Below are 11,504 nucleotides of genomic sequence, written 5' to 3'. Positions count from 1 at the left end.
GCTCCGCTTATAAGATCAGAGCGGTCAACAACGTATCACAAAACCTTCTCCAAGGCCTGGCCTTCTGCCATCTGCACCCCTGTCTTACCTCCATGAAGTCCTTCCTCTGGTTGGATGCCTGCAGAGTGGTAGATAGGCTCCTCCCAGATTTCTGATCCCAACGCTACACCGAGACCAGTCAACCAGGAGAAATGGAGAGGGAGAAAAGTTAAAGCAGGCAAATTAGTACCTTTCAAAGGCACCTCCCTCATCAGTTAAAGATGTGCATTCCCACAACCTACATCTTGACCTTGAGTCGTCAGCTTAAACAGAGCCTGATCTTTAGAGTGACCAAGCAGCTGCAGCTCCCAGGGATGCCAACAGGAGCTGTGGGTGCTCGGCACCTCTGAACACCAGGCCCACACAGCCTTCCCGTACACCGAGGGCTTCCTCTCATCCTTCACATGCCAGACGGCAGGAATATATCACTTTGCTCTGTGCATCCCAGGGACAAACAGAAGTTTGATGGACTCATGCGAAAGGTGGCTCGTTGTGTTTCCAAGTTGTGTCTTATAAGTATAAAAAACACTTCTCCCTCTCAAGTGGCTTTAGAAACCCCAGGTACGTCAATCCACCAACGACTTTGATCGCACAGAATCTCCATGTTCACCTTTTGCTGGTCACAAATTATATTTTGCACTTAGTAAAAAACCTATGAGTCACCCCATCCCCGACAGGATGAAGGTGTGAGGAAAGCTTTGCAGCGTGGCCATTAAACAGGGTGGGCAGTGTTGGGTTGACATACCTTGCCTTCATTGAGCTTTTTTCCAGGGTTGGTTTCTTCTGGGTGGTAAAACCACTTGACCCTGACTACCATGTTGTTCCCCCAGGACTCCCACATGCTCTGGATCCGGCCAATGTAGGGTAGGTTGGGCCGGCCAGCTGATAAGAAGACCGCGCAGTCTCCAATCCGGATGATCTCCTTGCCACGGACAATGGCCTTGTAGAACAGCTTCCTGGCCTTCCCTTTCATTCCTCGTCTCTGTGAAATTAGGAGCGCAAAGCTGAGTGAACAGAATATTAGGTACCAACCAGTCTCATTCATCCCCTCACTCTGGGATAGCTTGCGCTCCCTGCCTGCATCCCACTACGAATAATTAGAGCACTAGCAGTTATGCTTTCTTGTTGGGTCAGTCCAATGGTATGGCAAAGCAACCCAAGGACACCTCTACAGTGAGTGGGTCCAGACGAGGCATGTTACCTTGGAAAAGACACCGAGTTGCCCCCTTTTAATCACCCCCTGCTGGCCAACAAAGAGAACAGCAATGTTGGCAGACATTTATCCTTTCCTGGCCAGAGTGCAAGTGACACAGCGGCAAACGTCACAAAAGAAAGCGAATGGTTAAAGGATGATCGGAGAGCCCCTTAGTGAGAAGGGAGTGGGGAGTATATAGTGACCTGATTTCAGTGGGGTGTCCACTCCCCCAGAAACAAGCCAACAGCGCCAAACTTAAAGGCCTCAACACACCAAAAGATAGTGTATCTGTTTATGGTTTCAGTACAGCGAGGAGCCAATGCTCACAGACAGAGGGGCCGGACAGTCCCAACAGATGCACTGCAGCTGCTGCTGGAGGATCTTTCCAGATGTCTGCTGTAAATCTGCCTGAAATGTTTTTGATCTTCCTGCCTGCCTGCCTGCCTGGAGTAACCCCGGTAACAAACCAAGCTGGGAATGCACCAAAACTCACCACCAGGGGATGCCTTCGCCAGCCAGGAAGAGGGTGGGGATGAAACTGCTGGCTTGGCAGGAGAGGAGGCAGAGTAGAAAGGTGATGGGGATTATAAAAACACAGAGGTCACGAGCCAAAAGAACAAGCCATAGGGCCGCGCTCACCTGGGTGGGTTTGCCAAACCACTTCCAAAGCTGCCGTGCAGGGAGGAAGGCAGCAATCTTGGGTCTGTTTTCGACCGAAGGCAGCCGCTGCCGTTTGGCAAGCTCCTTGGTGGTGGGCAGATGGATCCCCTCCCGCTTTTTGGGCCTGCTCTTGTTGCTGCTCTGCGGTTGCTTCTGCTGCGGCTGTTGTTGCTGCGGCGGCAGCGGCTTCTGGCCTTGAGGGTGAGAAGACACACGGGATTTTCCTGCCTGCTTGGTCTGCTTCGGAGGGAGAGCCTGCTGGACTGAGGAGCTTGGCTGGGCATCAGCCGCCTCCTCATCTGAGCTACAAGAGGAGTCTTCGTCCGTGGTGGAAGAGGAGGAGGAACTGGAGCTTGAGGAAGATGAGGTGGAGGATGCTGATGACGAGGATGAGGAGGAGGACGAAGAAGAGCTGCTACTGCTGGAAGAGGAGGAGGAGGAGGAATTAGATGAAGACAGAGGGGTTGAAGCTCTGGAGCTGGTTGAGCTGCTGTCCTGAGCTTCACCTCCATTCTTCTCAGCTTCCTCTTCGCCCTCAGACTCTGAGCTGCTACCGCTGCTGTTGCTTTCAGTCTCCTCCACAGCCGTCGCTGGGGTGGTTTTGACTTCTTGATCCTTGCCTCCAAAATTAGAAGCCAAAGATTCCCCCTCTGCTGCTTTAGCCCTTGACGATTTCTGCTTGGCTTCACTGCCCAACGCAGCGGGGTAGCCCAGCCCCAGGACACTCTTGCCATCCCTCCTGCTGGTCAGGTTTGACCCCTCCAGCATCCTCATGGCCTCCTTTGTTTTCTTGGTCTTTGGAGACATCACTCCTTCGTGGTCCAGCTTGATGAGGATTTCATTGTCCAATTGCTTTCTCTGAGCCTTGGCTGCCGAACCAAACTCCTGCGACTCCTCAGCAGGCCTTCCCTTCTTGGCTTTGGTTTTCCCAGAGGGGTTGTCGTTGGAACTGAAGGATCCCAGCGCCCCTGGGAGCTCACTGTAGGATTCCGTTCCAAGAACATTGCTGAATGCAGGAGGCTGAAAAGAAGGCGGAGGTGGGCTATGAAGTTTAGCAGAGATCTTCATTTTGCCAGCTTTATTCCGTTTTTCCTCTGCAGGTGGGGGAGATCCTCCTGCTGGATTCTGCTGGCTTTTCCTTGACCCCTTCACACTTTGCTTGCCGAGGCAGACGGTCTTCTCTGGAGCAGAAGGGATGTTTGCTGAACAATCTCCCTGGTCTGTCTCTTCCGGCAGGACTGCTTCTTCTGGAAAGGAACAGAAAGCAGATAGACTGAGAGATGCAAATTATCACCCATATGACATTTTCTGTATGCCGGGATGGACTCCCTCAAGTCACAATAGTTGCTGAATATTCTCTGCACATAACCCAGGAGCTGAGGCCCTGGGTGGGGAGGGGGATTTAAAGATTTCTCCTGTTCCTTCATGGTTTGCTTTTTTACCAAACTATTCACTCCACCCAGTGACCACCTTAGCAAGGCCCTTTTTGAGTACTTAATAAATAATACAGGCCGGTATGTCTGAGGCTAACACCAATGAACTGCTGACCACTATAAAGAGGGCGCACTATGAATTTCCGCTATCGCAAACCAAGCTAAGAAAGCACAATCTAGATTTCTCCAATCTATGCTATACTTACTGCTGCCCAGATACCGTGCCTTAAAATACATGGTCAGATGGTGGCTCATTCAGTAGTATAATAGACTACCAAGGGGGCCTTAGCATGAGCCAACCTCATGACACTTCTCCTGCTAGCTGTGGCCTGTGAGCAGTGCTGAGAGGGCAGCCTTAGCCTCTGGAGGCTACAGCAGGCCTCACCTCAGCCACAAGTTGCAGACACAGTGGGAGGCTGCTGGCTTTCCTAGCTCCAGGCAGAGCGCTGCATCCACAGGGAGCTCCTTTCCCTCCTCTGCAAGCTCAGCCATTGCAGCTGTTCCACCTCCCTACAGATGCAGCTAGGAAAGGGAGCAGCCTCCCAATGTGTCTGCAACTCCTGGCGGAGGCTCATGCCCACAGATGCCCCGCTGAGAAAACGGAGCGGAGTTTCCAAATCTTGTTTACAGCACTGAATTCAATAACCCCAGCCGCTAAATAACTAGCTCTCTAACCCAACCAAATCCCACGAACAAACGCCTGCAAGACGGTGAGAAACTCAGCAGCTGCTCAATACTTTTCCTGAGCATTGGGTTACAGTGCTGGATGGAAGCCGTCTTCTAGGGAAGGATGAAGATTCGGAAGTTTAGCAGCAAAGACCAGATGCAGACCTGCACTAGTGTTGCAGCACCACCTAGGCAAAGGGACGCTACTCTAGGAAAAGGAATGCTACATTACAGGATGAAACAGTTGGCACAAGGACTCACTGAATTGCACGAGAATCAACATACCAGCTTTCAGCTTGACGCTTGGCTTTCTCCCACGACCTTTGCCCTTGGCCACTGGCTCCTCTGACCCTAGTGCACCACCCTCTTTTCCTTCCCCAGCATCCTTGCTGGACTTCCGGCTGCGGCGCTTGGTACTGGGTACCAAGAGGGCGGGGGAGGGCTCCGCACCTGTAACATCGAGTCACACAGATGAGGAATCCTGGTGTACGGCTGCCCACTAATAGAACCCAACAGAACCACACCATGCCAAACCTGCAAGTCTGAATTTTCAGCAGCAGCCATTACACAGGAGCTGGTTGCTGTGCCCAGATTTTTGCTGGCACCACACAATGCCTATGAGGGATGCACATTAAGTGCTACTGGGAAATTGACACCTACTAACGCAGAGCAGACATGGATTCACCCCAACACTCCCAGATGGGTTCTCCTCCCAACACCCCAGCCCTAGAAAACTCAGTCCTGATCCGCATAGCTTAGGACACAATCCTGGAACAAAAACAGTTGTGAATTATCCCTGGAATCTTACGGGATAGTTCCCTAACATGGGAAGTCTCCCTTTTGAGCAGGTTTAAAAGGAGACTTCTAGTGTCTCATGGGCAAAAAGACCAGGGCTCTGGAGGAAACCTCACACAAGAACCCAATTCAGGAGTCCAGACTTACACTGGATCTTGTAGTCAGGTGGTAGAAGCCGAATATGAGACAAGGGGATCCGGCCAGTGTCCCCATCATCAAATTCCACCGTTATCAGATCCCCATCCTCCTCCAGATCAAGGGCCCCTGTGGTTTGAGGGGAAAGAGATTAAAAAGAGAGGACTGGGAACACACACAGCTGGAGCAGTAGAGTAGAAATGGGCCAGACCCTGGCACTTGGAAGTTATGACTGTTGGCGGCAGGGCCAGTTTCAGAACCTACTATTAAGCCAGACCCATTTGGGGCAGCCTGTGATGCAATTACACGCCCCGCCCTCAAGCGCAAAACTGCCCTTTCAACAGAATCATCCCAATAGTTTAACCACATGACTCCACCCCACAATTCCATTCCATCTCTTCTCACACCTATTCACTCTTCATTTGCACTGATGTCCCTTCGTTAGGAGGCCTGTCCAATAGCCTCAGATCCATCTCTGACTGGATTTTATAACCGCCCTCGGCTACCATAGGCCGCCACTTATTCATCTTCCCTCCCAGATAAAGAATCGCTGTTTCATCCCTCTCTGCTGGTATCAGTCTCCCCAGTATGTTAGTCATGTGCAATGCCCTCTGATGCTCTCTTCAGCTCGTGCATCTTGCACTCCAAGGGCCACATCCCAACTGGAAGCTTTTTCAAAGCTTATGGCCACTTTCCAGGCCAGTCAACATTAAACCCCGTGACCAGGGCATTGTGGGGAAGCAGGAAGTGCTTTGCAGTCAGCTCACAGCCCTTCCTACTGCTCTCTTTCCAGGCACTTTTTACAGCTATGATTTCCAAAGAGGCTGAATGGAGTCAGGCACTCAGAGTACAATTTTCAAAAGCACCTATGTGACTTAGGCACCTACGCCCCATTGAAAGTCAGCTGGACTTAGGCTCCTATCTCACTTATGGGCTTTTGAAATTGTTTATCCCCCGTCTCCCAGACTTCTGTTGAATTTCAATGGTACTTAAGCACCTAATTCCCTTAGGCCTCTGCAAAAATCCTAGCATAAGTGAACAGTAATATTGGCCCGCAAGGCAGCTTGTGATGATTACATACCACAATGGGGCTCTTTGCAGAGTCAGACACTACTCCAAGTAAGGAATCTGGCCTGGCAGGGCTATCACTACAGGCTTTGGGGCTGCACTGTACTATTCCACTGATTCTCCTGAAGTTTTGTGCTAAGACACCCCTGGTTTGTGAGTGTAAGAGACAGCCATGATATGCTCTTACCTCTCACCACGGTCCCTGGGTAGAGGCAGCGGTACTGCTGACTCCAGTAGGCGGCAATTCTTGTTCCTTCAGGCAGGAATCTCACGGAGGGCGGCTTCACATCAATAATCTGTTTGGGGTGGGACAGTGACTTACTAACCCGCCTGAGGCCTCCATGATCTTCTGTCCTCCACACTAGTGTTTCAGGAGACTGGCTGTCAACAGACACTGCCGAGACCTCCCCAGGGAGGACTTCAGACTGAGCCAGGCCCAGCTGGACTTCCTCCTCCCCCAGGATTCAAAGGTGCCTCTGCTGAAGGCTGCAGAACAGGAGAGGGGCGACCTCTGTAGGAAAGGGTCACATTCCTCCCCGTGATACAATGCAGTACGGCACCGAAGACTCAAAGTCCTACAGTCCCTGGCAGGACAGGGTTAAGCCCTTGGCCCTGGTGTGTGTTCGCCCAATGCCAGCGATGGGAAGCTGAATCCACAATGCCAGGAAGGGAATTACATTTGCCGAGGCATGCAAAGCAATCTGTCTGACACCTGCTTCATGTTGATGGGGCACCCGGGGCAGGATTTGGGGGCACCACTGCAACCCGCAACTACCCACGGGACAAGGAGGGATTTTCCTTTTGCCTCCCCCATCCCTGATACGAAAGTCACGTTGCACGTGTGGAGAGTAAAATGGCCCAACTTACTGCTTCCTGCAGAAGCTGCTCCAGACAGTAGATATGGGGACGATTTCCCCTCTCCCCTTCCACCACGACTCGGTATCTGAAAACACAAGACCCCACGGCATCACAAGGTATCAAAGCTCAACAAGAAGGACCCACTGTGCCCCAATAACCCTTCTCTGGGCTTAGTTCCTTCCCCAAATCCTACCTTCTCCAAGCCCTATCATCTTCCACCTCAAAAACCGCAGTTTAGCCAAGGCTGTTTAATGGGAGGCTTCATTCTTCCAGCTGAGGAATTCACTCGTAAACTAGGATAGCTCATTATGGTAAATTCCTCCTCCCAGCCAAACACAGCTACTGCCCCCAGCTTTGCAGCTCTCAAGAAACATCTGCATCTCACCAGTATCCAGCTGTGCTGGGTCACAGACCAGGTCCGAGAAAGCACTGAGCAGACCCCGCTGGGTCTCTGGTGGAGCTGTGCACGAAGGACAGGGCAGCAATACTGTGCGTCCATGCACCCCCTGGGAGCCCCCAAAGCATGCGCTACCCCCCGCCATAGCAGTGCTCATCAGGGAGAGGCTGCCATTTTACTCACATGTCAGGTGAGTGCACGGTCTTCACGTGTCCGGCATAGAGCAGCTTGTCATCCATGGGAATGAGGACACGCAGCCCGTCCTTCAGTTCATCTTTGTCAATGATACAGGAGCGGGGGGCTGGAGGACCATGGAGTGAGACAGGGAGTTAGCGGCTCCATTCAACACAACAGAAAGGGGCAGATCCCACGAGATGAGGGTCCATAAGAACCAGGATAGGCCACTGCACAGCTTTCAACAAGACCCGCCACTCCCACTGGCCTCAGTTAGACTGTCAGCTGTTTGGGGCAAGGGCGGTCTTTCTTTGTACAGCTCCAAGCGCAATGGGCCCCTATTCTCAGCGGGCCCCTAGGCACTTTGGTAATACAGTAATAACACCAATAGGCCAGCCAAAACCCAGCACCTCATAGAGATTGGTCTTTACCTAGAAACCCGTAGGGGTGCTTTAAAGGAATAAGTGGGCAGCTCTTTATTGGCAGTGACCCTTGTGAGGCTCATGGATCCTAAGTCGGGGCTAACACACGGAACAAAACCAGCCATCCCTGGGCTCTAGTCAGGTGAAGGCAGATAACCCAAGAGAGGGGTTTGCATTATCATCATCTCATTCCCAGGTGAACGCAGAGCAGAGACCCTGCCTGAGTCTCCAAGCAGCCCTGCTATTGGGCCGGCTTTGCAGCTGCACGGACTGAGGCACAAGGAAGATCAAGGGACTTGCTGGTGGTCAAAATACTAGTCAGTGGTTCAAACGGGGATTAGAACTCAGCGCCCTCCTGGGACCCAGTCCTTTTCTCCAACTGCTTGTAAGCACAGCCTGCCGCAGTGACTGACGGAGCTCTCCTGCGACTGCTGGGCAAGGCAGGTCCGACCTGTGGGGGACTCGGGGCGCACCGAATGAGAGCTGTGTTCCTCATCAGAGTGGAGCAGCATCCCCTGTATAACACTGGGCAGGCTGCTCTTTATCCAGCTGGGAAAAGCTCATCCAACTCTCCCATCCATTGCTGCCAAAACACCAGGCGCGTTTAGAAAAGCTTCCCCACCCCCGACAGCTACAGCCTCCGGCTCTCACCTGGGGTAGGCGCCCGCTCTACAAGCATGCTCAGGGGGAGATTCTCGTCCTCAGAGAAGCTACTGTCTTGATTGGGCTCAAAGTCCTCTTCGGCTGCCATGCTTTCCATCAGCTTGCTAACTGCGCCGCCCTTCCCTCGGTTCTGGAGAAGGAAACAAAAGAGCCCATCAGAAACCTCGGCCACATCTGGTATCGAGCCTCAGGGCTTAGGAGCCGTTTTTAAAACCCTCCTTCCCCAGCTCTGCAGTTTCCTTTCTAAGTGACCCCCATTAAACAGGGAAGGTTCCATGTCAGGAGGCCAAAATGCAACATCCCTGCACCAGCCCCAACTGTACACCAGCCATTCTCCCTCCCGGGGTAAGTAACCTGGCCATCCAGGACATAATGCTATTAGGATGCAGACCGCCTCAGTGTGAACCACTGCAGTAAGCAGGCCCTGCCAATGCCGTACCCAAAGTGACAGTTGCCTTTTGGTAGCTCACGGAGTTCCTTGCTTTATTTGCTATGTTTATCCCCCACTTCTGTCGTCAGCTGAATGAGGGCTCCGAGAGCCCTTTCATACATTCTAGCTGCATTTCTTGACCTGCCTGGACATTAAAAGAAATGGTGATGTGCCAGGTCTGTCAGAATAGAACCAGACAGCCGTCGGACTGGCCTGCGATACTTGTGATGAGAAACGGAAAGCATGGTGTTTCGGCTGCTGTGGCAGAATCTGACGGTGTCTCTTATAACCTGGAACTGGTGAGGAGGGACTCCAAGGTGGCAGTTCAGTCACCCCTCCCATTCAAGGAGTCTTGAACTCCTGCCCACTGGTCCAGCAACACCCCTCAATGGTGCCCTAACAGGGCCACGTTCTTCTGGGGTACAAGTGGAATTTGATTGGCAAGTCCTGAGCTCCCTGAACTGTCACCTGGATGTACCTTCCCTCAGGCCCTAGAAGAGTCAATAGATGGTGACTAGTCTTCTACATTCATCTGAGACTTTAGGATTCCTGACAAGAGGAGAACTTAAAAGAAATAAAGTTTGTCTTGCCCGTAGGGGTGTTTCTGTACAACCCTTCCTCCAGTCTCATTAGCGAGAACACTTTATAGTGCTACCAATGTCCCAGCTTCCAAAAGGATGTGTCTGTCTGTCTGTCTTCCCCCCTCACAATGTGATATGGTAGGAAGGAAGCAAAGACCCAGCTGTCTTGCTACAACCTGACTTCAATCTGTGGAGTCAACCCTCACCTCTTTCTTCACCTCCTTTGCTTTCACCTTGGCTTTACTCTTCTTGTTGGAGCTCAGGGAGTTGGCCAGGCTGACCCGGGCATCAGAGGGGGAGCTGGAGATGCCAGGGGGAGACATGGTAGAGGAGGAGGAGCAGCAAGGGGCCTCTTTACCCTTCTTCCTCTGCTAAAAGCAAATACAAAACAACCCCCACCCATAAAAAGGTTTGATCAGTAACGCTCACTAGGCAGTTACAGAGGAAAGATGGAGCAAAGGGGAGCGCAGCAGTTAGTATTCAAACAGAGCTACGAGGAAAGACTCCAGCCACGATGGGGCAGAGCCCAAGTGGACAGCTTGTCAGACTCTTGCACTGTATCGAGGCTCTCACTGCCTCTCTGGCACTCTGGGTTCAGCATCCACATTCCAGAGAGAGCTTTTCATTATCCCAGCCAGCACCTTCCGCTGACCAATTCTTCCTCCAGAACTGCTGGAAAAGAACCCTAGCTGATGTCGTGTCCCAACTTGTCTAATTCTTCCCATAATCCAATCTCCCCAGTAACTGGTGAACGGGCCAAATTGGAGCCCAAGGAACCTAATGCCTCAGCAAACTGGTTAGCACGTGATTGGGAAGGGATCACTACTATTCCCAGAGAACGTGAGGATCGAGGATGTCACTGTGCTAAAGGCAAAGCGCCTCAAAGGCCACGTGATGGGCGAGAGAAGCAGAGGGGACCAGACCGGGGGAGATTTTGGGGGTGAGACAGGAGTTTTCCCTCTGACTGCAGTACAGGGTTTCCGTGGTGGAGACAAAGCGAATTTTCCAGTTCCCAGTCTTACAATGGGACAGAGAAAGGATTGCATGGCTAGCCTGGGGGTTACTTCCTTCCCCACTGAAGTCAACAAGAGTTTTACCACCACTTCAGCAGGGACAGGACCTCCCCCAGAATCCCTAAACCAAGGTCCGGTATATAGTCAGGCAAGAGCAGCTAGCCTGCTGCAGCATTAAACTGGGCAGTAGCGGATAAAGGAAGCTCCTTGATGGGCGGTGGGGAGGGTGTTTCCATGCAGCAGCAACCAGCTGCTGAGATGAGACGGCCACTGAACTCACCTCTTTCCAAGTGCCTGGATCAACAGGATTAACCTCCCAGCCCCACTCCTCTGCAAGTCAGTCATGCCCCCGGCTCTATGCCCACCCCAGCAAAGCAGCTCCTACCTTGCTCAGCTCTTTCCTTTCCTTCCCTTTGCTCCCCTCCTTTTTGGGACTCAGCGGCGCCCCCTTCCCGCAGCGGCTGGGCTTGGAAACAGGGGTGGAGCTCGTAGGCGTGCTGGGCGTTGGCACGGACGAGGAAGTGCTGGCGTCGTGGAGGAAGATGCGCTCACTCCGGCGCCTGTTCCACAAGTCGTCGTCACTCGCCTCCAGCCCGAACTCGAAGCTCAGGTCCTTGGTGGGCTTGAATTTTTTCAGCTTCCGGCCTTTCTCTGCCCCCATTTTGGCTTTGTCAGCACTCCCGGGGCTGGGGTCCATGTTGCTGGGTGCCTGGACAGGGGTGGCGCTGCCTTGTTCCATCAGCCCCTTTTTCCCACGCAGCAGCCCAGGGGGAGATTTCTTCCGGATCTTTATCTCACTCTCCGAGTCGGTGTATTCAAACTCCGTTCCTAAACACAAGGGGGTAGAACCATCAACGCACCACTTCAGTAAGGGTGGGCTGTGTCTGACCCAGCATCCTCTGGCTTTGATGCCAGACTTTACACTTGCTCCGCAGAGCATGGCCAAAAACCCCCAAGAAAATCCACCCTAGTTCA

General features: G+C 52.5%; 1 protein-coding gene across 9 annotated transcripts in view; it reads right to left on the bottom strand.

Annotated features, from left to right (window-relative positions):
• TNRC18 (trinucleotide repeat containing 18) overlaps positions 1-11,504 on the bottom strand; it is an 89,605-nt gene that overhangs the window by 3,077 nt on the left and 75,024 nt on the right. For 5 of the 9 annotated variants that reach the window (XM_084642062.1, XM_084642059.1, XM_084642061.1 and 2 more), the window contains 11 exons: positions 10,915-11,357; positions 9,723-9,887; positions 8,494-8,635; positions 7,430-7,547; positions 6,859-6,934; positions 6,179-6,287; positions 4,936-5,052; positions 4,279-4,443; positions 1,874-3,141; positions 785-1,021; positions 89-163 (listed from right to left, as the gene is read on the bottom strand). In XM_084642062.1, the coding sequence (XP_084498188.1) occupies positions 89-163; positions 785-1,021; positions 1,874-3,141; positions 4,279-4,443; positions 4,936-5,052; positions 6,179-6,287; positions 6,859-6,934; positions 7,430-7,547; positions 8,494-8,635; positions 9,723-9,887; positions 10,915-11,357 (2,915 nt within the window). The remainder of the gene's footprint in view (positions 1-88; positions 164-784; positions 1,022-1,873; positions 3,142-4,278; positions 4,444-4,935; positions 5,053-6,178; positions 6,288-6,858; positions 6,935-7,429; positions 7,548-8,493; positions 8,636-9,722; positions 9,888-10,914; positions 11,358-11,504) is intronic. The other 4 variants (XM_084642060.1, XM_084642064.1, XM_084642065.1 and 1 more) reach the window with 2 other exon arrangements.

This window comes from Lepidochelys olivacea (genome assembly GCF_965140295.1).
Source record: "Lepidochelys olivacea isolate rLepOli2 genome assembly, chromosome: 10".
Taxonomy (NCBI): domain Eukaryota; kingdom Metazoa; phylum Chordata; order Testudines; family Cheloniidae; genus Lepidochelys; species Lepidochelys olivacea.
This window is presented reverse-complemented; position numbering and strand designations above follow the sequence as displayed.